The sequence below is a fragment of the Pieris brassicae genome, chromosome 4 (assembly GCF_905147105.1).
Source record: "Pieris brassicae chromosome 4, ilPieBrab1.1, whole genome shotgun sequence".
NCBI classification, from domain to species: Eukaryota; Metazoa; Arthropoda; class Insecta; order Lepidoptera; family Pieridae; genus Pieris; species Pieris brassicae.
The window spans coordinates 15655802-15678589 of NC_059668.1; the positions used below are offsets into that span (position 1 = coordinate 15655802).

The window sequence follows — 22788 nt, forward strand, 5'->3', positions numbered from 1 at the left end:
TCTCGAAGTTTATTAAAATTACGTGACGATTTTTACTGATAGGGCTGAGGCCCTTTCAAGAAATTGACACGGGCCCCAGTAAAGTTACGCCTCTGTACATGGTGCATGTTTAAAACAATTTAAAAGAAGGAAAAAGTAGTTTTAGTGTTATATCTAATAAAACACAAGAAGTGTAAAACCTTAAGTATGCGTGAATTGACTGTGTCAATGGGTGTGTGTGCCTATAATACAATCTGTATTTGAGAGTGTGGCTTGTGTGAGTTGATATAAGCGCGCGCTGTGTTTGTTAGCTTTTATAAAGAGAGTCATGCCAAAATATGTAATAAGGCCTCTGCAGAATTGAAATCGACTAGTATAAATTTACGCGTATTGTGAGTTTATAACAAAATACTTTGGCCATCCATAGTACGTTAAATAAATTATTCTAAATAAGAAGACAAATGTTAATAAAATCCTTTTCCTTTCGATTCTAATATTCCATATTCTAATACGAATTTCTCATACGATATACGATACAGATAAGATAGTTTGAAAGCTCCGAAAGTGAGAGAAGTTTGACTGATGTTTTATAATTCGAGCCTTTAGAATGCTATGGCAATTGACTACAATACTCTTAATACAGGCTCGATAAGAAGGTTATACAAATCTTTTAAGAGATATCCCGAGTTCATAATACTCTTTGTAAATACATAGTAATCGCATCGTTTACTTGTTTATATAATACTTTCGTTAACATAAATTTAATAAAACACTAAAGAATTTACAAAAATTCTCCAAATAAAAATATTTGTTCCGTTTGCATTTACAAGCTTGTAATTCAGGGCGCTGCTTGTAAATAATGATGTTTTTAACTTGGCCGAGCCAGTAATTGTTTACTCGCTTTTTAGTCCTAGTAATTTTTATTTATTAGGTTATTAAATACGATAGTTTCATGATTGGAAATCTGTGAATTGGGAAGAATCTGTTTTGTTATTACAATAACTAAAATTACAAATAACTTAATTTAATTAATATTATTGTTCGATTAAGCGAGTGCCGCGAACTCGAGGGTCGACATTTCGACGGTATTATTTTTAAGATATAAATTTCCAAAATGTATTGTTTAGCAATAAACACTTTTTTGATACACGACTTATTTTTTTTATTTATCAACTAAATATAAACTTTCTTTTGAGACAGCTTGTACTCGTATAACGAAGGTACTTAATATACCACGAAAATATTATTTTAACAATACAAATTCCAAAGAAATTGATACAATAGTTACAAACGACAAAAAGGAAACTAAGTCAAAAATACTCTTACTTATACCAATAAAATATATATGTATATATGCCGCAGGAAAATTTACACTAGTAGTCTTTCTATAAGAGTGCTGCCAAGTAAGCAATAAACCTTCTACCAAATGCTGTTTTGAATTATTGCACAGGATAAGTATCAATAAAGCAGGTACACATTTGACGAGTGTTTCTTAGATGCCGCATATGTTAAACTAAATGGATAATAATCGTGAAAGAGTAATGTTGTATTGTTTTTCATGTAAAGAGTATAAAGTAGGTTTCATACCTTTGTTTCGTTATCTAATCTACGGTAGGCTACGTCGATGATTCCAAGGTGGAGTTCAAAGTTAAAAAGTTATATTTCCTCACAATAAAGTATCATAATTATTCTGTAAGGTTGGAAAAACACTCAAGTTTTAACGATAATGGAAAAAAAATCCCTCGACATCCTGAAATGTTCGAGAAATATTCAAGTTTTAACAAGTTAAATATTATGAAACCTTTCACTCCTGAGGATCAAACTAGATTAATAAAGGTAACGGTAAACCTAAAAAACACAGCGTAGCCTATGATACCTATATAAGGACTAAGTAAACATTATACAGTTAATTTACTACAGTAGAGTGGTTACTACATTTCTACTAGCTATTGTAATGTATTGTACTTTCCCAAAAACACTTTTATTTAATATTTATTAATAAAATATTGATTTTATATAAATGTGAAATGACAAAGTTTTAAATATTCGTAAAGCGTACGCATAGTAATATCCTATTTTGTTGACCCCAAAACGAAGCAAAGAAAAAGGGAAATTTAAATAAATTCATTAGAACTAAGTCAGTATTTCTTCGTGGAATTTCTATTTGTGGAATTTATGTCTTCTATGTATTGTCGCAAAAACTTATGTTAATGACAATAAGCAGTAAATTATGTCCTCAAAAGGCTGTTTCTATAGTTCAACTGTTTATAGTTAGAAGCGGTAATCAATAAATTAAATATATTAAAATATAAGGTGAAAGGTAATTAACATTATTAAGAATCAAAAGACAAACAATTATTGTAAGTGTTTCCCGCCTTGGGGAATTCTCACTTCGATATTAGTTGCCAATTGAAAAACAATTTTGTGTTGTCTAAAATATTACTGGCGATAATAATTCTTTGAAATACAGGTTTGACGTTAGAAGCTTATGCCACGAACATTTTGAATCTGTGTACTGTGGTTACATATCTTTTAGTATTTACTCTAGAAATTTGTCTATGATTTTTTCAATAGTATGTTACTCAACCAAACATTTGAGAAACAAAAGGTCAAAGGCCTAAGCATTAATCTCCTGATGGGAGATGACACGCAATAAACCGACGATTTATCCAACAAAATGATTAATGGGCCTTTTATATGCCTTTTACATAAGCCATATTGGATTTTTATTTTTTCTTAATTTAATAAATATTTCACTTGCGTGTTGTCTCCTGGAACTGATAAACTCACTTTCCATGTTTAAAAGCAATTTAAGACTTTACTGTACTGTATACGCACATGAAAATTGTGACCTTCGTTCGTAGATAATCTATAAATTTCGAACGAAGGCCTTCTTTAAATTTATAGATGGTTAAGGTATTAGGGTTCAGGTAAAATAACAATTAAAATATATATAACCAGATATATAAATTTGTATATAAACACAGTATACAGTTGTTACATAACGATTAAATCTATCATGCTAGTTTTGGCCAGTGGCGAGCTTGCGAATTTTCCAGGTTCGTTACCCGGCCTTGCCTATTAGAGAAAATAAATGATCACGGAATTTATACAGGCATACTCTGAAGCCTAGACGTAAAACGTTGTACCGTGTACGTTACCAGTTTTTTTTTATAGAATTGGTTCAATTAATTAACAAGTATTATCAACTACCTACATGACATTTTGATACTACTTTACTTATACTTTATCTTTGAGTTTGTACATCATATAATCTACATTCAGAGAGTTAAGTTCGGTGGCAGTTGTTGTAGAGATATTCAAATATACATATTATGTTAAATGGCTTTAATTGTTTAAAATATATAACTAAAATAAATTTAGGGGTAGTGGGGTTGCGACCTGGATTAAAAAAAAAACTATCTTGACTTATGGGTTCTTAGTGACACTTATGTTACAATTAAAAAGTATAAATCTAGTCAACCTTTTGGACATTATCGGAAAAGAGCATGTTATATTACAATTTATGAGTGTAGGGAAAAGTAACGAACTCATCTGGCTTCAAGTGTGTGATAGTTGCTAACATTTGGTTTGCGCTTCTAATTAGTAACTAAAGTATATATATTTAACTAACTAATGTAAGGTAACTAGAACAAACAAATATTCTCATCTCAATATTAACTCGTTAAAATTAAAACCTTGACTATTCAAATAGTTCCAAATAGCGTAAAATCATAAGCGCCAGGTAAAACACGATAATGAAAGCTGAAACAGTGTTATCGTGAACTATTGATAACTGATAGCGAGACAGGGTATTAATGCGTTTGAACAGTGATACGGGACACTTACCTTGCTAGACTAGCGATCGTGGGCGGTTCGTGACAATACATAGATTAAAAAGTCGTTGAAATATGTTTAATATAACTTATAGAAGGGGTTTATGTTTAAATGCGAGTTGCCATCGCGTTAATGAGATAGTGGCAATCTTTAGGTCAAAATGGTTGCCTGATCTTAGTCTTATAAAATGTATTATATTTTCAGAAGTTAAAACTTTCGTCCTAGGTTAGTAGCAGATAAGTATCGCTAAAAGCCCGCGGTGGCGTAAGGGCTAGGATAACTAAGACAAATTATTTACTTAAATCACAATAAAAAATATTAATTAAATAGGGATTAATTTCGGAATATTCCGCTGAATTTGAATTTTCTGTTCTGTTGAATTTTCTCCGTCTAGGCTCTTTATAGAATACAAATACACATTTTTTTCCTATAATAATATTAGTAGAAGACATTTAATATTAATAATTTTTAATGCTGATAAACAAAGTTAAAATATGTTCGGTTTTATTCAATTTTGCTTTTTATTCACTCAACGTAATTTACGAGGTACTACGCGCTTTGAAATTGAAAGTTCCGACCGCTTTACCGCTATTTATGTTCATAACTTTGTTTCTAATGAGCAGGCTCTTTGATCAATTCCCATTGGACAAACACAAAGACGGCACGTTTTGTTTGCTTGTTGAAAATGTAATCATGATCTTGAAATCTCATTTATAAAAATATTAAGCTTTTTTCTTCGTTTTAAACGCAATACTGTACGGTATTAGTCTTGGGGGAATCTTCAATAAACAACTGCTTTTTAAAAGCGCGTTATATCACTGTGTGACTACTAGTTTAATACTGAATATCTTATAATTTGGTATGTATAATACTGGCAGTACCTTTTTATGTTTGTAATATTGGTTCTTTCGATAAATGAAACCATCGTGAGTAAACTAACACGCCTTAGAAACAAAATCCAGTGCGCAGTTGTCAAGTATGAAGCCTTGCCCTAATAGAAGCAGCCCATCATAGCCCTATTATTACTATGTTAATATTTATTGATGCAGAAATAAACATGACCATAAAATGGTGACGTGTGACGTGACGTTTTGGTAAGCATACCATTTATAGTTAAATTAATCGAACGAAAACAAACTTTACATACTAATTAATATAACTTACTAAAACGCGTTAATACGTCGGCTCCATTGACTTTTTATTTAAGGGGTAACACTTAAAAAGAAAAAAAATATGCATACCTTGATCAGTATAAATGCACAACTGGCATTCCAGGAGGACATTACATACATATGCAAAAAAGCATATACGATATTAGGATTTGTCCTTCAAAGAGCATCAACGTTTACGAACATTTAAGTTATTTCAAGCCTGTATAATGAGTTGATCACAAGCATGCCTGAGTTTAATTCGTCTGGGCTCCGCATGAGATGTTCTGTCTCATGGTGAAGCGCATTCAGAATATATTTACACGGTTTTTATACCAATGGTACTTATTCTTCATATCCTTAAACGTGTTAGGGATGGTTGCTTACAACAATCTAGAAACCCGTCGGGTGTTACAGCTTGCCTGCTACATTGTTAAAGTTTTTTCGAGGAATTATTAGTAATCCCAGTGTGCTGCAAGAACTCAGTTAATTTGTACCAAACTGCTATTTGAGACGGCGGAAACGAAGGTTATTTGCAGCCCCTAGGAACTAAACGGATTTGTACCAGTAGTGCGAGTACTCAATATTGTCTCCGAAACGATCGACATTTTTATAAATTCTCATAACGAAATTGCAAATATTACGTTTAATATCCTATGTTACGGTAATTAAGTTATACAACTTTCGCATTGGCCATTAGCTGTTGGGTAGTTACATAGTTATAAATAACTTGAATAATAATAATAATCGGAACCAAATGTAATTAGGGGATGAAGTGCCTGAAACAATAACCTAATAGTTTTTATTATCTTATCCGTGTTTAATAATAAATTATTGCAACTGTGCAAGATCAGTTTAAAGTACTGTTTTATTTAATCAGTTTTAGTCGAACGAAATTTATAAAGTTAAATCACATAAAGTATTTGAAGTTCGTAACTTAAATATTACGATACCAATTAGTAGACTTAATAATAAAACTTATAAGTGATCATTACGTATATTAACGCAAATGTTTTAAATAAATAAGAATCGCAAACGCGAGGGAATACGATATATAACAGGCCGTGATATGGCTACGAACGCAACGACGAAAGCATTTACTTTAACGTCTGAATAACTCTCATATAATATAATACAATGCTACATGTGTGGGTAAATTGTACCCTTTTATTTGTAACAGATTTAACGCCTATGTGTATATATGTACTAATCTGGATTTCGGAAGAACTAAATATACCTTGATTAGGCAAGCAGGCAGGATTCAGGTGGAATAAAAACGGATAACTTTGTGACAAAGGAATACTTTTAAAGTGAACGTTAAGCTTAGAAAGACTTATTCTCTTTTAATTTTGTTTGTGTTTAAATTCTAGTCTGATTTAGATAAATTATTTAATGATTTATTTTTTTCAGGGTAATTGCTGTGAAGAGGCGCGTGATGGTGAGTGTGACGAAGCTGAGCCACAGAATGATCACTTGCCAAAAGCAAATGTGGGTCCGACTGATACTACTGTCTGTACAATACCAGAAGAACAGGTATCTATACATACTATGTATAATACAAGTAACTTTGAAGGTCCTATCATTGAAGTATTGTTGAATACTAACTCATTGGGTTAGTATTTAGCATTGATGAGAACTTTAAATCACGGAAGTGAAATCACCATTGCGATAATACTAACAGGATAAATATATTTTACCACAACATTTTTTAAAGCTTTTTGACGTTCACTTATACATCCAGCTTAAACGCGATTAAAATTGTTAATACCTAAAAAATAAACATAGAATAAAGATTTACTCAAAAAATCCTAACCTAAAAATGTCTAATGAATTAGTATATGTAACTGTTATGAATTATTACACAATGATGAGTCATTATTACGACGCATCAATAATTCTCGTCATCAATTTGAATGAGCAACGGTTATCTGATCACATGTATGACTAAATATTGTCATTAAGTATGGTTTTTGACCGCGGTAACGACTTTGATATCTTCTAGATAAACTTATTTACATATTTGTAAATGGCAGAGTAAAGTCGTGTGCTTCTTAAGGCAGAAGTTCTTCAGAGACTTTTTTTAACTTATCTGAGACAATTGCACTGACTTATTATCTTGCATTTGCATGAACAGATATCGAACAAAATTCGCTTTGCTGCAAGATCTCATTTGAAATTGAACACATTAAATGACTCAAAATTTTCTAATTAATACTAAATTTTATAAAAAATCTCTTAAGTGCCACGATCTTGTTTATAAAACTAGCAATTTTAACGAAACAGGCCATTAATTATCAGCTAAATTGGGTTTTGTGTTGCATGTACGAGCTGAGTACGGTAGGACGCTTTTGGGACTACTTTTACCTATGCTTTTACATTCGTATATTAACATTTTAGAACACAAGTTTTACATATTAAAATTACTAATACTATCGCAATTAATATAATATAAAAATCCAACATATTCTGTGCGTATTTATTTTATTAAATTAAACAAAGCTTTTGATTCCCTCATGATGGAGATGTAGAGATGGTGTATATGAACCCTTAGATGATAAATCACACCTCATCCTGCAACCTCCAAAAGTGAGAGTGATATGGAGCAATGTATTTTTGTATGCAAGTTCAATTTCGTTCTCTCATTATCCGTACCGTTGATATCGCAGCGTTGGCATGGCGCAGTACAAGAACTAGTTGTGGTTTACACGAGTAAACTTTAATAAATAATAATGAATATAAACGCGAATACAGTACTATCAAGTTGTGTAAACAAAATTATAAAAGCATATACCAAACAAATAATGTTTAAATTGATTAAAGTAATATTAATAGTTTATTTAAAATTCAAAATATTTGGAAACATTTGCCAGGTGTTCACAGCAAAATTGCTTTTTGAGAGGCAAGTCAACGAGCTGTACCGACGATTTTATGTTAATCTGATCAAAGTAGCGTTTAGTAAATAAACGTAACGAATATACGTAGTTTTATGTATGGCTAAATTATAAATCTACAATAATTAATAATTTCTAAAGCTTAAGCTTTCGTGATCTTCAGAGCAACCCTACCAAACAACCGTAGAAAGGACACAATAAAACTTTTTAAAGAACAAATTGCAGGAAGAAAATTCCTAAACGAATTTTATATTCTAAACGCATAGTATAGCGCTTTTATTTATGTGTATGGTTAATTCGAACTCAGTATTGAAGAACTCTGTATCTATTGAGTTCGACGTCAAAGTAATACTTGTTTCAGTTTAGAAGTCACTAGGCATGTATAATTGTCAATGAAACATACCTAGAAAATTTCACGCAATATTGGTTAAGGAAATTCATTACTATTGTGGTTAAAACTGTTATGAATGTATTAAAAACATTGTTTTTCAGTTACGAGTGAGTGACGATGACGGTTCTACGAACAGCGCTAGAAATAGTATCGATCCATTTCGTGCAGAAAGTGATCCAGGTAATAATAATAATCTTTATTTCTTCTCTCACATATACATACATAGAAGGTTATTATGATTAAACTAAGATGATAACATTTGGAAGTGCATGTGAGAGACTGGTCTCTGTAACAGGAGACCTGAGTGACAGATAGCCAGAATGAAATAGTATTTCGGCAGTAGAAATATATTTTATGTACCAAACTATGCCCAAACTGTGTTTATCAAAATAAATTTTGTGAGTTCTGCCTTCTGTTAAATGATAGTAGATATATATATTTAAGTGCGTCGGTCTTATATTACAAATATCGGTTATATTTGTCTTATCTTCAAAAGAAGCGGACTTAAAAAAAACAAATCTTATTCCTATGACCTTTAGAGTCGATATCGGGTTCTTAAGCAATAAAGTAACTAGACCGTCAAAGTATAACCTACCTGGGAAACGTCTAAATCTTATATTTGTAGAAAAATCACCACTAGCTATAAGACTTATGAAATAAGGACTATGTTTTTATGTATGAAACATTTTAATCTATTTAGTATGTTTGATATACTTAAATATATCATAATTAGTATAATAATTTATATATTTAACTTTAACTTAATAAATTACTCAAAATATTTAATGTTAAAGTTACCAAATATGTTTTAATGTGATTTTCATGGTTTCAATTATGCCGCATAGTCATGACATCTAATATTAAGTCTTATTTAATACGGACCGATGGTAAACGACAAGTTAAACGTTTCATACTTACGAACATACGTATATAAATAAGAATTGATTAAAATTAAAAAAACTGTTTTTTTTATAGTGGCGACGGAGAACATGCTGAGAACTTGTCTTTACTATAAAGGAATCTACTGGCCATCAATAACAAATAGTTTTAAAGTAAGATAAATCTTTATTGTTCAGTTCAGTTAGGTTCAGTTCTTTGACCCAGTTAAGGTAAAATAAACTTAGCAATATTTTAACTTATTTATTAAAGTGTGTTTTGGGAAAGAAATGTAATTTGAAATAGTAAATTCAACCCCAATATTACAAAAACTGTATTTGTAATAATCAGAAGTATAAAACTTTATTTTAAGAGAAGCTTTTCCTTAAAAAGCACAAAACCAAAATTTGCAATTCGTGGTAAAATTAAAGGAAAATAGAAAGGAGAATATTTGTTACACCTCTTAACAACAGGAAATTGTTTATCCTACACAAATGTAAATATTTCTGATCATTGAAACGCAAGATAGGCAACGCTTACTCGTCTTCCTGTCTGTAAATCAGGTTAGGTGACTTTAAATGCATCATAATTAATTATGCTGTTCGATACCATAATTGTTTATAACGCCAGCATTGTTTGTATAATATATTTTTGGTAAATATCTAAATCTCTGCAACTTCAGAAGGGCTGGACCAATATGGCTAGTTATAACCTTAAATTTGTTGTAAAAGTTCAGTCAAGATTGAAACGGTAGGAAATATAAATAAAAGTAAAGAAAAATACTAAAAAAAGAAAATTTCCAATAAAAACTTTTCGTAGCTGGGAAATATAAGAAATAAAGAATCGTCTCTTGGTTATATATATTTATATGCCATCAGAAATTTGTGGTTCATAGCTGTAGTATGAAGTCCGATCTCTTTGGTCTGTTTAAATTTTTTTAATACAAATACATGTAGGTGATACGAAGTTCACCGGGTCATCTAGTTGTAAATAAATATTTAAGTATCTTTGTAATTAGCGAATTTTATTGATATGCGTAAATGTTAAGAAAATTCAAATTCACCAAATTCGTGGCTCTGCTTTCCACCCTTTCTTTGTATTATTCTTTCCAACTATATTAATTCTTTTTTGTAGGACGAAACAGTGGAGTTGTCGTATCAAAGGTATTCAAGACGACAAAGGCAGAAGTCACTCATAATGGTCAACGTTGTAGACTTAGCATTGAAGGTATTTATAGAATTATCATTATTTCATTTTATTTGAATACCAACCTGTTCCAATATAAAGATTACCAAGTAGAGAAATTATGACGCCAATTATTTTGAAGACGATAATTAAATTATAAAGATGAATGAAATGTCCGCCTTGATGGAGTTACTATTCCTATTCCATTTCGTACCACTCGATACTTTGCATTACCTTAGAAGAAATTACGGTTCGGTTGGATAAATAAGATTATTTTAGAATCTTTTTCAGTGTTTAAATGTATTGTATAGTACCAAATATTTGTTTATTTTCAGATTTGTTTAGCTCTCATTTACACATTATCAAATCGAAATCAATGTAAGTTTTATTATTTATAATTAATATTGAATTAACTTGTCACGAGCTATCACGTCATGTCATAAATGGAGAAATAATAATTATTTAAATAAATGAAGTGTCGATTACCCAAAATGTATCTAAACTTAATTGTAACATTGAACTTAAACTTGACATTGAGAACATTAACGTTTAGTTACAACATTCATTTTCGTAATTGGTATTACAGTAGAAGATGCTACTGACGCGTACAAAATAGCGTGGACCGCTGCCTTCTCATTGCTCAACATCTCAATTTGTCTTCTTGGAGCGTGGCGATGCTTTGCAAATAATTACTTGCATTGGGCCGCTGCTGCCACCTGGATACTACTCATTGCTCAAGGTACGTTTCAAGTAGTGAATTCTGAAAATATCGTATCCAGCATTGAATAACTTTCCCATGTTTTCATAGAACTTTTCAAACTTTGGAATAACATGCTCTTAAAAACCATTTATTATAGTAGTAGTAGTTATATAATGATGATACACTTTTATCCGCCTATCAGCCTATAAAACGTCAACAATTAAATAAATGTACAAGACTCCTATGTCTCCAAAGATTGCGGTTATTTTTCTGCTGGAATTTAAGTACAAGACACCCAGTATTATAATTTGACTTTCTAGGTTTAAGCGGACAAGGCATAGGCTTCCAAGCACCAGAGAACCAAGTATGGTATATGCTGTTCATTATTTTCATTCCCTACGCGATGCTGCCGCTATCTCTAGGCTGGTGCATTGTTATTGGTTTGCTTTCATCGATCTCACACGTATTGGCTACTGCAATGGATGTTAAGGATATTATGGATAAGAATCCAAACGCTGTAAGTATATAAAATAATGTATATATATAAAAACTGCGGAATTAAAACGACGTTATACATTATATCTTTATTTTGATTTCACGTGTTTGCCGTCCAGTATTTCTGTAAACAGTGTTGAAATTGTACTTATTTGATTAATATTTTTTGTATATGTATACTGTAGAAATCTTTCTGAAATATCTTAATATAACATTTTATTTACAGGCCAAATCATGTGCCATGCGATTATTGATTGCTAATGCGTTGTTGTATGGAGCGGTGAACTTCGCGGGGATGTATGCCAAGTATTTGGCAGACTGGGGTCAAAGAAAAGCATTCCTGGAGACTCGCCGATCAATGGTAACCAGACAACGAACGCAAAGAGAGAGTGATCGGCAGTGGAAATTATTTCAGAGTGGTGAGCATTATTTATTTAATGTTGTGTATGTTGGTACTAAAATTATTTAATTGGTATAAATTTTTGCTATATTTCATTTTTTACAAAATTTTATTGATTTTTATTTTTATTTCGTCTGTTTTATATCATATTTTAATTATTACTGAAGTTTAAAGGATTACTAATTTCTTTCTTTTATCGATTTATTAAATGTAATAGAATTAAATGAAAACTTATAGTATGCATTTTTCTCCATAGGTGCGGTACTATAATCGAATTTGACGTACATAAAAGTATGTTGTTTTTGTTACAGTTATACCAGATTTTTTAGCCAAAGAAATATCTAGTCATGTATCGAAGGTGAAAGGGGAGTTTCAGGAACAACAGTTTAACAATTTATATATACAGAGACATGAAAATGTGTCCATTTTGTACGCTGATATTAAAGGATTTACCGGTAAGATATTCTATAAATTAATTTCGTACCCCGTACTAAAATCTTTTAATGCTCCACAAGGTTAATTATTTAGTTATTAATGTAATGTTTCGCCGGCTATCACTACAAATCAATGAACATCATGAATATTCTTTTATTTATTGAGACTTAATAGAATTACTTAGAGAACGTATATTTCTTTCAGAATTATCCAGCAAATGCAGCGCGCAAGAACTAGTCAAGTTGCTCAATGAACTATTTGCAAGATTCGACAGGTTGGCCTCGGTGAGTTTATTGTTTCAAAATAATAGTGAGTCATTTGAACATTAAAAAAAATAAACTATATAAAAACTTCTTGAAGAAACGCTTGCAGAAAAGGTATCAACGATCTTAGTTGGCAATACCTTTAAATCGGATATAATAAAATATTAGATTATAAGAAATTTCCTATAAAAAAATTGACTTTTCATTTGTATTTTGACAATACTGCGGACCGAATATTTTCAAGTCTCTTTCTTTAATTTGATAGCAAGTGGGTTTTATGAACCTACCAATTAACGTTTCACCGGAAAGCGAATCCAAGACGGAATATACGCAATGTGACCAACCAAGGTGCTATAAAACCACGATGGTATTATTGTGTTATTCTGAATTTTCGTAGGAGAACCATTGTCTTCGGATCAAGCTATTAGGCGACTGCTACTTCTGTGTGAGTGGTTTGCCAGAAAAGCGCAACAACCACGCCTACTGCTGCGTCAACATGGGTCTGCATATGATACGAGCCATACGGGATGTACGATATAATGCACAGGTGAGTTTAAGATCATTTGTCCTACATTGGTCAAATGCGTCCCTAGTATTACATCAGCTAAGTTTTAAATGTGCCTTTAAATTCCAAAAAAAATTTACGTAACTATGTAATTTTTTATTCTAAAACTTAAGTGTTTATGTAAGTAAATATATCTATGCCAAAATACCTGCTGTTCTCTTTGTATCTAAAGACTTACGATTAATGAATTATTTATTTTTTATTAAGGTGGACTTAGACATGAGAATCGGCATTCACAGTGGTACTGTGCTGTGTGGCGTATTGGGCCTTCTAAAATGGCAGTTTGATTTGTGGTCACATGATGTCACACTCGCCAACCATATGGAGAGCGGAGGACTGCCAGGGTAAAATATTTTGATAATAAATAAAAATTGCAACATACACCTCATTGACATTCAATTTTATTTTTAAATACTTATTCTATATGTTTAAATAGTGAAAACTATTTGCATAAAAACTACCTAATTGTACATGGATATACAGAATCTCACAATGTTGAATTACCAATTTCAATTCATTATTTGAAATTTATTGTTGTTACTATATATTCACCTTGAGAGCTTAGTACCACATAGCCTTGTCTTGTCTTCTTTGTTGTTTTAAATAATTCTACAATCTCGCGACACAGCATTAGAAAAAGGGACGAAGCCTGGCAATTTATTTTTGTACGCAATGATTTACGTACGCTACACAGCATTTCTTTAAAATTAAAATTAAAATCTATGAATTAATTTCTATAAGATTTGTGTGCTCATGATACGGGAATTCAAAAAAAATATAAATAAGTATGAATACTTTTGCAAATAGAACACAACTTTTTCAGTATTTAAAAAATCGATTATATATATATATATATATAATAATCTGTGGTAGAAGTGGCTGCGCGGCGAAGAGTTTCAGCGCCAAACAATAGCCAACAACGAAAAGTTCTAATTTTCTTTAAATATTATTATATGTATACAGTCGGGTCCATATATCAGCCGCTACACTAGAATGTTTGAACGGTGCGTTCGAAGTTGAAAGTGGCGACGGCCAGGCTCGTAATCCATATCTAAGAGAGCTGAACATTGAAACGTACTTAATTAAAAGCACAGAGAGACCTCGACCAACAAGGAATAGGTCTCGGGTACTGTAAGTATTAATATGTGTAATTCAACTTTCACTTTTTTCAAAAAAAATACTTTGATTTGAGTACCAATAAAATGACATGCTCTTTTGTGCATGTACCATGTGATCCCGGATTCAAGTCCCTATTAACTTATATATCGTTGATAGCTTCAACAAATGAAAAAATTCAAAAAATGCCTTTTGTGATGTTTATAATTTCTTTTTAGTCCAAACCCACATCAAGCTAACGGTCAACCGACAAGAAGGACAAGTGGCAGCGTCGACGAAGAGTTGACTACTGATTGGACACCGGAAATGCCTTTTCAGAGTGTATGTGTATATTTTTTTAATATATGTAAAAAGTTTTTAATTTGTGTTTTTGGATTATAAGATTACACTAAGGTATGATCCGTCAGTGGAGCAGGCTCAACATTACATTATAATACGTATATAAAATATTTTTAGACTAGACAGGCTACTTCTAATAAATTTGAGATATTTGATTTACAATAAGTGTTGTTTGCCATTTGTATGATGATTTGCTATTTGAAAAGAGTACCGAGAGTTTTTTTACGCCGGCTTTTTCTCTCGGCCTACACCCTCTCTCTTCTTTGCCGATGAGTAAAGAAGTCTGCGATTCAAATTTAATGACCTGGAATGAGTGATATTCCATATTAAACATATTTTATTTTATTTTAATATTAGCGCTAAGCTTAGCTTTATAGGGAGGAAAACAACAAACACATAGTATTAGCCTATACCATTCGCACGCCTAAAGTTTTTTTTTTATATTTTTCAAAATAGATAGATAGCTTATAGAACAGTATAATCATAGACAATGTAGCGCTCTTAAGGTAAAATTATTAATGGAATCGGTAAACAGTTTATTCGTTACAAATATCTTTTCTCTTTATAATGTTAGTGGTGAAGGTTGAATTAAATTATTAATATCACCACTTACAGGAATTTAATTCCGGTAAGTCACCGCAAGCAGCATCCGTTCACAAGTAGGGCACATTGCCAGCCTTCTCTCTCCTAGCTATTTTGCATCTACATATAAATCTCGAATTAAACCAAAACAATATATTGAAAAGCACTAATTATATAATTATATTTTATGAACATTTTCAGTATTTTAACAACAGCACGGGGATATTACGTCGTTGCCAAAATAGAAACAGTGATTTGCAAGAACTTGATATGGCTTCAATGACGGAGGTGAGTGTTGTTTTGTAAATTGTACATTAGTAAATACATTTTAACCAACCTTGAAGTTTAAGTTATATTATATAAATTATAGCTTATTTTAAACAAACGTTATTTAGTGATTAATGAATACACATATAAACTTTCAACATTAATTGTATATTTTAAATGTACATAAAAATATAATCATCGCCCAATCGCAATAACCTCCTTGTTCTCCAAATAATGGAAACCATTATTAACGGCCAGCTCTTGAGGTATCTAGAGGGCAGAGCTTTCTCAGTACGGCTTTCCTCGTGGTCGCTCAGTTGGTGACCTCCTTGTATACCTTACACATAGGTGGGCAGAGGCAATTGAGTCCAAGGGGGTGGCGCTGGCGGTAAGTTTGGACATCGCGAAAGCCTTCGATCGGGTGTGGCACAGAGCACTACTCTCGAAGCTTCCAGCCTATGGGCTCCCCGAGAAATTATGCAACTGGATTTCCAGCTTTCTCGCTGATCGGAGGATTAAGGTCGTCATCGACGGAGCATGCTCCGACCTTAAACCCGTCAATGCTGGTGTCCCACAAGGCTGTGTCCTATCCCCGACCCTGTTTATTCTGCATATTAATGATATTGTTACGAAGATGGGTCGACTGCAATGTTTCTAGATTTTTCCACTAGTTAGAAAACTTTTCAGCAGGCTGTAATATGATTTCTGACCGTTTCAGGAGAGGGTCAATCACATATTAGAAAATTGTAATTTCCATAATGTTACCCTAGTTTTCAGGAAGCTGAAACCTTTTTTCAGTCGGTTTCAGAACATGTGTAGTAGAGTGGTGTAGTTTTCAGGAGACCCGTTTTCAGGCGTTTTCAGGCCTAGTTATACCCCTTTGATGAAGGAATATTCTAGACCGAACTTTCTAGGTGTGAGACTAGGACGAAATGATACGAGAGAGAGAGAGAGAAGATCAGAACTTTCTCGAAACTAGACGAGCACTCTAGAACGCCGTACGACAAGGACGGAGCAACGTGCGAAAGAGACAAAGAGTGCGGACGTTCTAGAATTGTGCAATCGCTACTCAGTAGCAAGCGCGCCTAGAAAGTTCTCGAATATTGTTTAGAATTATTCCCAGGGATATATAAGCGAGCCGAAACGCGACTAGTCGCCTTTAGTTTTGAATGCGATTACACGAGAGAAACACCGAAGCGATAAAGTGAATATAAGTGATAAAATACTGTGTGAAGTGTGCATAAGTGAAGTATTTAGTGACTGTGTTTTTGTGTGTTTCTGCAATCAATTTGTGCTCATAAATTCCTCATTGATTTTTCAAGAAATAAACCCTTGAAGAAATCTACGGCATTTTCTATCCGATCCCCTAGCTCGTAACAATATGTTGCAACTTAGCAACCTTCATTGCTATGCGGACGACAGCTGGGGATACTTTTTACACGGGCCGGGCAGGTATTTCTCGGGCTGTTGTTGATGAGTGCCGGAACAAACTTGTGTCTGAAGTCGAAACTCTTTTACGTGGAGTCTCGGACTGGGGTAGACTAAATCTAGTCCAATTTAACCCCAAGAAGACACAAGTATGCGCGTTTTCCGCTAAAAAAACTCCCTTTGTCGCTACTCCCCTCTTTGAAGGCACTCTCCTTAAAACCTCAGCTAACATCGGAATATTGGGCGTTGACATATCGAATAACGTCCAGTTTCGCGGTCATTTGGAAGGGAAGGCTAAATTAGCCTCCAAAAAGCTTGGTGTGCTCAGCAAGGCGAGACGGTACTTCACTCCGGGCCACCGCTTGCAACTCTATAAAGCGCAAATTCGGCCCCACATGGAATACTGTTCTCACCTCGGGGCGGGAGCTCCCCAGTACCAGCTCCTTCCACTTGACCGTATTCAACGAAGAGCGGTTCGAATCGTCGACGACCAATCACTTTCCGTGCGGCTTGATCCCTTGGCGTTGCGTAGAGATGTTGGGTCCCTCTGCATCTTCTACCGCATTTACCATGGGGAGTGTTCAGAAGAGTTGTTCGGTCTAATACCCGCAGCTGAGTTTCATTATCGGACGTCAAGGCAAAATACAAAATACCATCCGTATCACCTCGACGTCCGTCGTTCCACAACTGAGCGTTTTCTAAGGCAGTTTTTGCCGCGCACCACCACTTTGTGGAACCAGCTGGCCACTGAAGTATTTCCGAACCAATTCAACTTAGGGTCCTTCAAGAAAAGAGCGTACCAATTCTTGAAAGGCCGGCAACGCACTTGCGAGCCTTCTAGCAATGTGAGTGTCCATGGGCGGCGGTATCGCTTCACATCAGGTGAGCCTCTTGCCCGTTTGCCTGCTATTACATAAAAAAAATGCAAAAGTCTACCACAAGTGTTAAATATTATAGTAGAAATTTGTTAAATGTTTCGGAAAACACATGTTGGAACGTTTACAAGCAATTTCGCATTGTATTATGATGTTTTGATATTTAGTGATACGTCCATCCATAACTTGTGTTCCATATGTTGTATAACCTAGTGTCCTATATTCGATTCGCAGCAAAACATTAACTGTATCATAGTCATCCATTGGTTGAAAGCTGGATCAATTTTTTAATGAATAATATCTATCCTTTGCGTCTACCTTTCAAACGTTCATATGGGTTTTAATCTTTACCAGGAAGATGACATAATAAACCACTCGATAGAAGTGAGTAGTAACCGTAAAATGCGGATAGAGCACATGCGACCGTGGTCTCTACACTTCCGGGAGGCTTCATTGGACGAACAGTTCGGACAATTGGACGAGACAACATTTAAATCAAATGTCATGTGTTGTCTCGTTCTCTGGCTGTTTATACTATGTGTGCAATTTATTATGCATTATAAGTAAGTTTTTTTATAGTTAATAATGCATAAGAGTTTTGGTTTTAGTTTACACCTGTGAAAATGTCGTTAATTTTTATTTTTGAAACAGGTCGGTGTTTGTGGAGGTTGTAGGATACGCACAGAAAACGAAAATTGCATAGATACTTATCGTGATTCGAACGCACGACCTCGGGGATGAGTGTCTCTGGCTGCCTTTTTATAAAGCATTAATCTTTCCCCATTCCTTTAGAAATATGTAGACGGCATCTACAATACAATGAAGTCTGATCCTAAATGGCGCTATCTATATGTGATATATATAAATACTTGTACTGATATCGAGCGCTGACTTTATATAAATATAACTCAACAACAACCACTAGGACCTTGATTAGGGCTGGCCTGTAAGGGTTTTTACTGATCCAGATATTCCATTTCCGTTAGAAGAATGGCACAACTTCCACCACGTTATACATTTTAAATCAAATCTTATTATTTCTATTTGTTAATTTTGTCACAATGTAGAGTCCAAGTTTTCTAATCGTATATCGACCATAAAAATAATTATTATTCATTAAATTGCCCCTTTTAAAAATAATTAAGTTAATTTTTTCAGTTGTATTTGGTTGGTAGTGGTCTTACTCGTGATGACTATACCTTTGGTGTTGTCCTTTGTGCTCGTGATGGCCGAGGAGTTCCCTAACTATCTCACGCGACTCACCAAGTTGTCTGCGGCACTTAGTGGAAATCGCGTGCGCAGGAATGTTCATATCTGCTGCTTCGTCACTATTATGTCTATATCCAGGTATGATTTATAAAATAGTGTAGTATTTATAAATTTATGGGTTTGGCAGAGATCCTAACCTATACTTATTATTTATATTTCAAATGAATAATAGTAGGTATTAGTTCTTGCCCGCTCTACGCCCTTGACTTGCGAACTGGTAGTAAATGTAAATTTAGAATCAATTTATTATCTTTTCCGTTGTTTATAAGTGTACTTGATTACCTATATGAATACAGTTACTTTGAGTTTGAGTTTACTATAACTCGTGTTAGAATTTCTGTCTTATGTTAGTGTTAGTAGTTAGGTATTAAGATTCACGATCATATTTAATTTCAATAAAAAATATTCGAATATTCTATCCCTTGGTGTTGCTTAGAGGTGTGGGGTCTCTTTGCATCTTCCATCGCAACTACAACGGAGTATGTTCAGAGGAGTTGTTGGGACCTGTTTCATCATCGGTCGTTCTCCTGAGCGTTTTTAAGGCACTTTTTGCCACCAGTTTGTGTAACCAAATTTGCGAATGAATTTGACTAAGTATTCTTCATGAGACCGTAATTAATTCCTAAAAGCCTTTCGATAGTGTAAGTACCAATGGGCGGCGTATCTCTTAACATGAGGTAAACCGTTTGCCTGTTTAAAAAAACGATTTTATACTGTTTCTTAACGATTCAAGTATATCATTTATAGTTAAGAAAGAAATCGAATAAACGTAGCAAAAGTAACTTATGGGACAAATGCAGTGTACCCAATTTAAGATTACAAATACTTTCTTAGAGACAAGTATTTATTATCGCAACAATGACTCGTGTTTTGGATATATAGAAACGGTCAGAAAATCCAATAACCTAGTATCTACTATAACCATCTTTTTCCAGCACCACGAAACTCTACATCTGCCCGGCATCATTTCCCACCAACAACTTCACAACTAACATAACAGATGACGAAGTCAAAGCCGGCGAATGCTATCGTCCAGAGTACGTGGTGTTCACCTGGATCCTGTGCCTTGTTGCTCTCACGTCCATACTAAAGCTGTATTACCTGATCAAAACCTGCCTTGCGATCATCAATGTCGCCATGTACTCAGTTCTACTATTTATCTACTATAACGTGTACTATTTCGACAGCTTAAACACGAATACGTAAGTTTTTTTTTAAATTAATGGCTTCATGGCTCCTATGACCAAACATAACGATAATATCACAGGTTTGATTTCCGGTGAAACATTAACTATTTAGATATAGATTTACTAACCAGCCTAGCCTCAAACAGACGCAGAAATTCATCTCCCTCATGTACATTGCACGAATAGGTTTCAATTATTATTTTTGACACGTCAAGCATGGTTATGGCTATTTAATTACAAATTATCACATTCAATTGTACGTACTATTTGTGGTTTTTGGGTCTCAACTGGACCTTAAATATAACATGAGATTACACTACGAATATTCATTCGTAATTACAGAATTAGAAAAGGAAATATTAATATTGAAATGCTCGAAAACATTTACCTAGAAAGATGTATTTAAACTTTTTAAGTTGGTGATAGAATTAATATTTATCTAAATATTTACGTAATTTATTTAAAGAATATAAAATGAATGAAATTATCCCTAGAACTACTTGACAAGAAAGGCTTCTCCGTCGTTCTTTACAATCACCAACTATTTTATTTCATATAATGCTTGTAAGCACCACATAATAAATCATAATACTAAAACTAAAAAACAAATGTTTTGCCTCTATCAGCAGTAGGCATATACAGATATTATTGTGTGAGCAACACGCAAATTTAAGCAGCACGCGTTCACGAGTATGATGCATGGCTAGCCATCAAAACTTCCAATATTATATATAATAAAAATATATTAAAATAATAATGAATTTTTGAATTGCAGGCAACTCCCATTCTACGTCCAGATGATGATCCTAATGGTAATGTTTCTGGTCATCGTGGTGTACCACGCGCGATTGGTGGAAGTAACGTCACGCTTGGACTTCCTCTGGAAGCTGCAAGCCGAGCATGACCTCAAGGAAATGAAGGAGACGCAGAGAATGAACCGGCACCTCTTGAAGCATATATTGCCGGATCACGTGGTGAACCATTTCCTAAGCAAAGATCGGTGCCCTGATGTAAGTTATTAATGATATCTATATATACTTATATATGTTTGTAACTTAAAATTCCGTTTGAATTTAACCTTAATTTAATTTGAAATTCTAAAACTGTTCCCGGTTTTAATTTATAACAAAAGTAGACTTAATGTTCGTACAGTTTTAAACTTATTTAGATGATTTTTTATAATATTTAATTAATATACAATCAAAGTATTTATATTATATATAAAAGAAGACAATAGTAAATAAATACAATATAATCTTAACGTAAGCTGTATTTAAAAATGATAATACATAAATAAATATAAAATTAAATTGCAGAATTCCCTCGCTGCAATGCGATACTTATACGGAAAATACGTCATTAATTATGATTTTATATATGATGTAAAAGTTGTTTTAATTTGACAGGAGTTGTACTCACAATGGCGGGACGAAGTAGGCGTGATGTTTGCGGGTATTCCCAACTTCCACGAATTCTACTCGGAGCAAAAGGCCGTGGACTGCATGCGTCTTCTCAACGAGATTATTTGTAATGTACCTTTTACATATTTATTTTAACACAACTCATCTTTATTATTTAAATATTTAAAAAAGTATATTAATTTTAAATCATCTGTTGGCTCTAAAATATAATGTAAGCCACGCACAGACCCTACAACTACAATAATAATAAATAATCTTGCTTGATTAATGATACCGATGCCAACTTAAATGCATTTCACTTAAAACAACTTACTAAACTGATTTCGTAATTTTCGGTCGTATTACCTCGACAAGAACATAGTCATGAAATGAAACGTTTAATCTACATATATATAAATCGTGACAGTGTCACTCACTCCTCAGAAACGGTTTGACCGATGTTCATGATTTATATATCGATAACTGATAAATCATCAATTAATCACTAGAAATAATATATATCGAAAATAATGTTTTCTCTGTCAACTAATTGAAATATATAATTTTAATTTACTCGGAATAACGTTATTACTACAAACTTTTAATTCTTTTACTTTTACTTCTGTTTCGTGTTCACATGGTTTTTCTGATACGCAAGTAGGTGATCAGCTTTCTGTGGTCGACACACGCCGTCGACTTTATGGGCATGCCGAGTTCCTCAATATATTTTCCTTCACCGTACAAGGTAGTATTAAATGCGCACAGACAGAAAGTCAATTGGACCACATCCTTCGAATTTACGAGATGAGAGTCGCGTGAGGTTATTAAGCCAACACTGCTCTAATATATGTTTAATAAACTATTACTAGGTGTTCAATGTTCGGTCCCTAATATCATAGTCCTATTGAAAATATTTGTGTCAATCTTTAACTACGACTACCGTTAGTATATATAAGTAGTTGCTTATATAATATGGAATCTAATTTAATCGTTGGTTGTCCGTAAACTTGTTTTAAATAAGTCCTTTATTTAAAAAAGATGAAGTAAAATAAAATTAAAAACTTAAAAAACAGCAATATAAAACTTCGAAAGGCCTAATTATAATTAAAGGCAATTTAATTTAATTAATTAAATAATTATTTATGTCATATTCAGTGTAA

General features: G+C 33.2%; 1 protein-coding gene across 2 annotated transcripts in view; it reads left to right on the plus strand.

Annotated features, from left to right (window-relative positions):
- Nucleotides 1-22788, plus strand: part of LOC123708464 (adenylyl cyclase 78C) — a 62058-nt gene that overhangs the window by 33624 nt on the left and 5646 nt on the right. For both annotated transcript variants that reach the window (XM_045659181.1, XM_045659182.1), the window contains exons 5-24: nucleotides 6375-6497; nucleotides 8348-8426; nucleotides 9222-9298; nucleotides 10257-10349; nucleotides 10643-10685; nucleotides 10894-11046; nucleotides 11328-11524; nucleotides 11729-11921; nucleotides 12214-12357; nucleotides 12542-12621; nucleotides 12998-13147; nucleotides 13373-13509; nucleotides 14129-14296; nucleotides 14500-14602; nucleotides 15404-15490; nucleotides 18127-18335; nucleotides 18931-19119; nucleotides 19977-20243; nucleotides 21004-21238; nucleotides 21635-21755. In XM_045659181.1, the coding sequence (XP_045515137.1) occupies nucleotides 6375-6497; nucleotides 8348-8426; nucleotides 9222-9298; nucleotides 10257-10349; nucleotides 10643-10685; nucleotides 10894-11046; nucleotides 11328-11524; nucleotides 11729-11921; nucleotides 12214-12357; nucleotides 12542-12621; nucleotides 12998-13147; nucleotides 13373-13509; nucleotides 14129-14296; nucleotides 14500-14602; nucleotides 15404-15490; nucleotides 18127-18335; nucleotides 18931-19119; nucleotides 19977-20243; nucleotides 21004-21238; nucleotides 21635-21755 (2848 nt within the window). The remainder of the gene's footprint in view (nucleotides 1-6374; nucleotides 6498-8347; nucleotides 8427-9221; nucleotides 9299-10256; nucleotides 10350-10642; nucleotides 10686-10893; nucleotides 11047-11327; nucleotides 11525-11728; nucleotides 11922-12213; nucleotides 12358-12541; nucleotides 12622-12997; nucleotides 13148-13372; nucleotides 13510-14128; nucleotides 14297-14499; nucleotides 14603-15403; nucleotides 15491-18126; nucleotides 18336-18930; nucleotides 19120-19976; nucleotides 20244-21003; nucleotides 21239-21634; nucleotides 21756-22788) is intronic.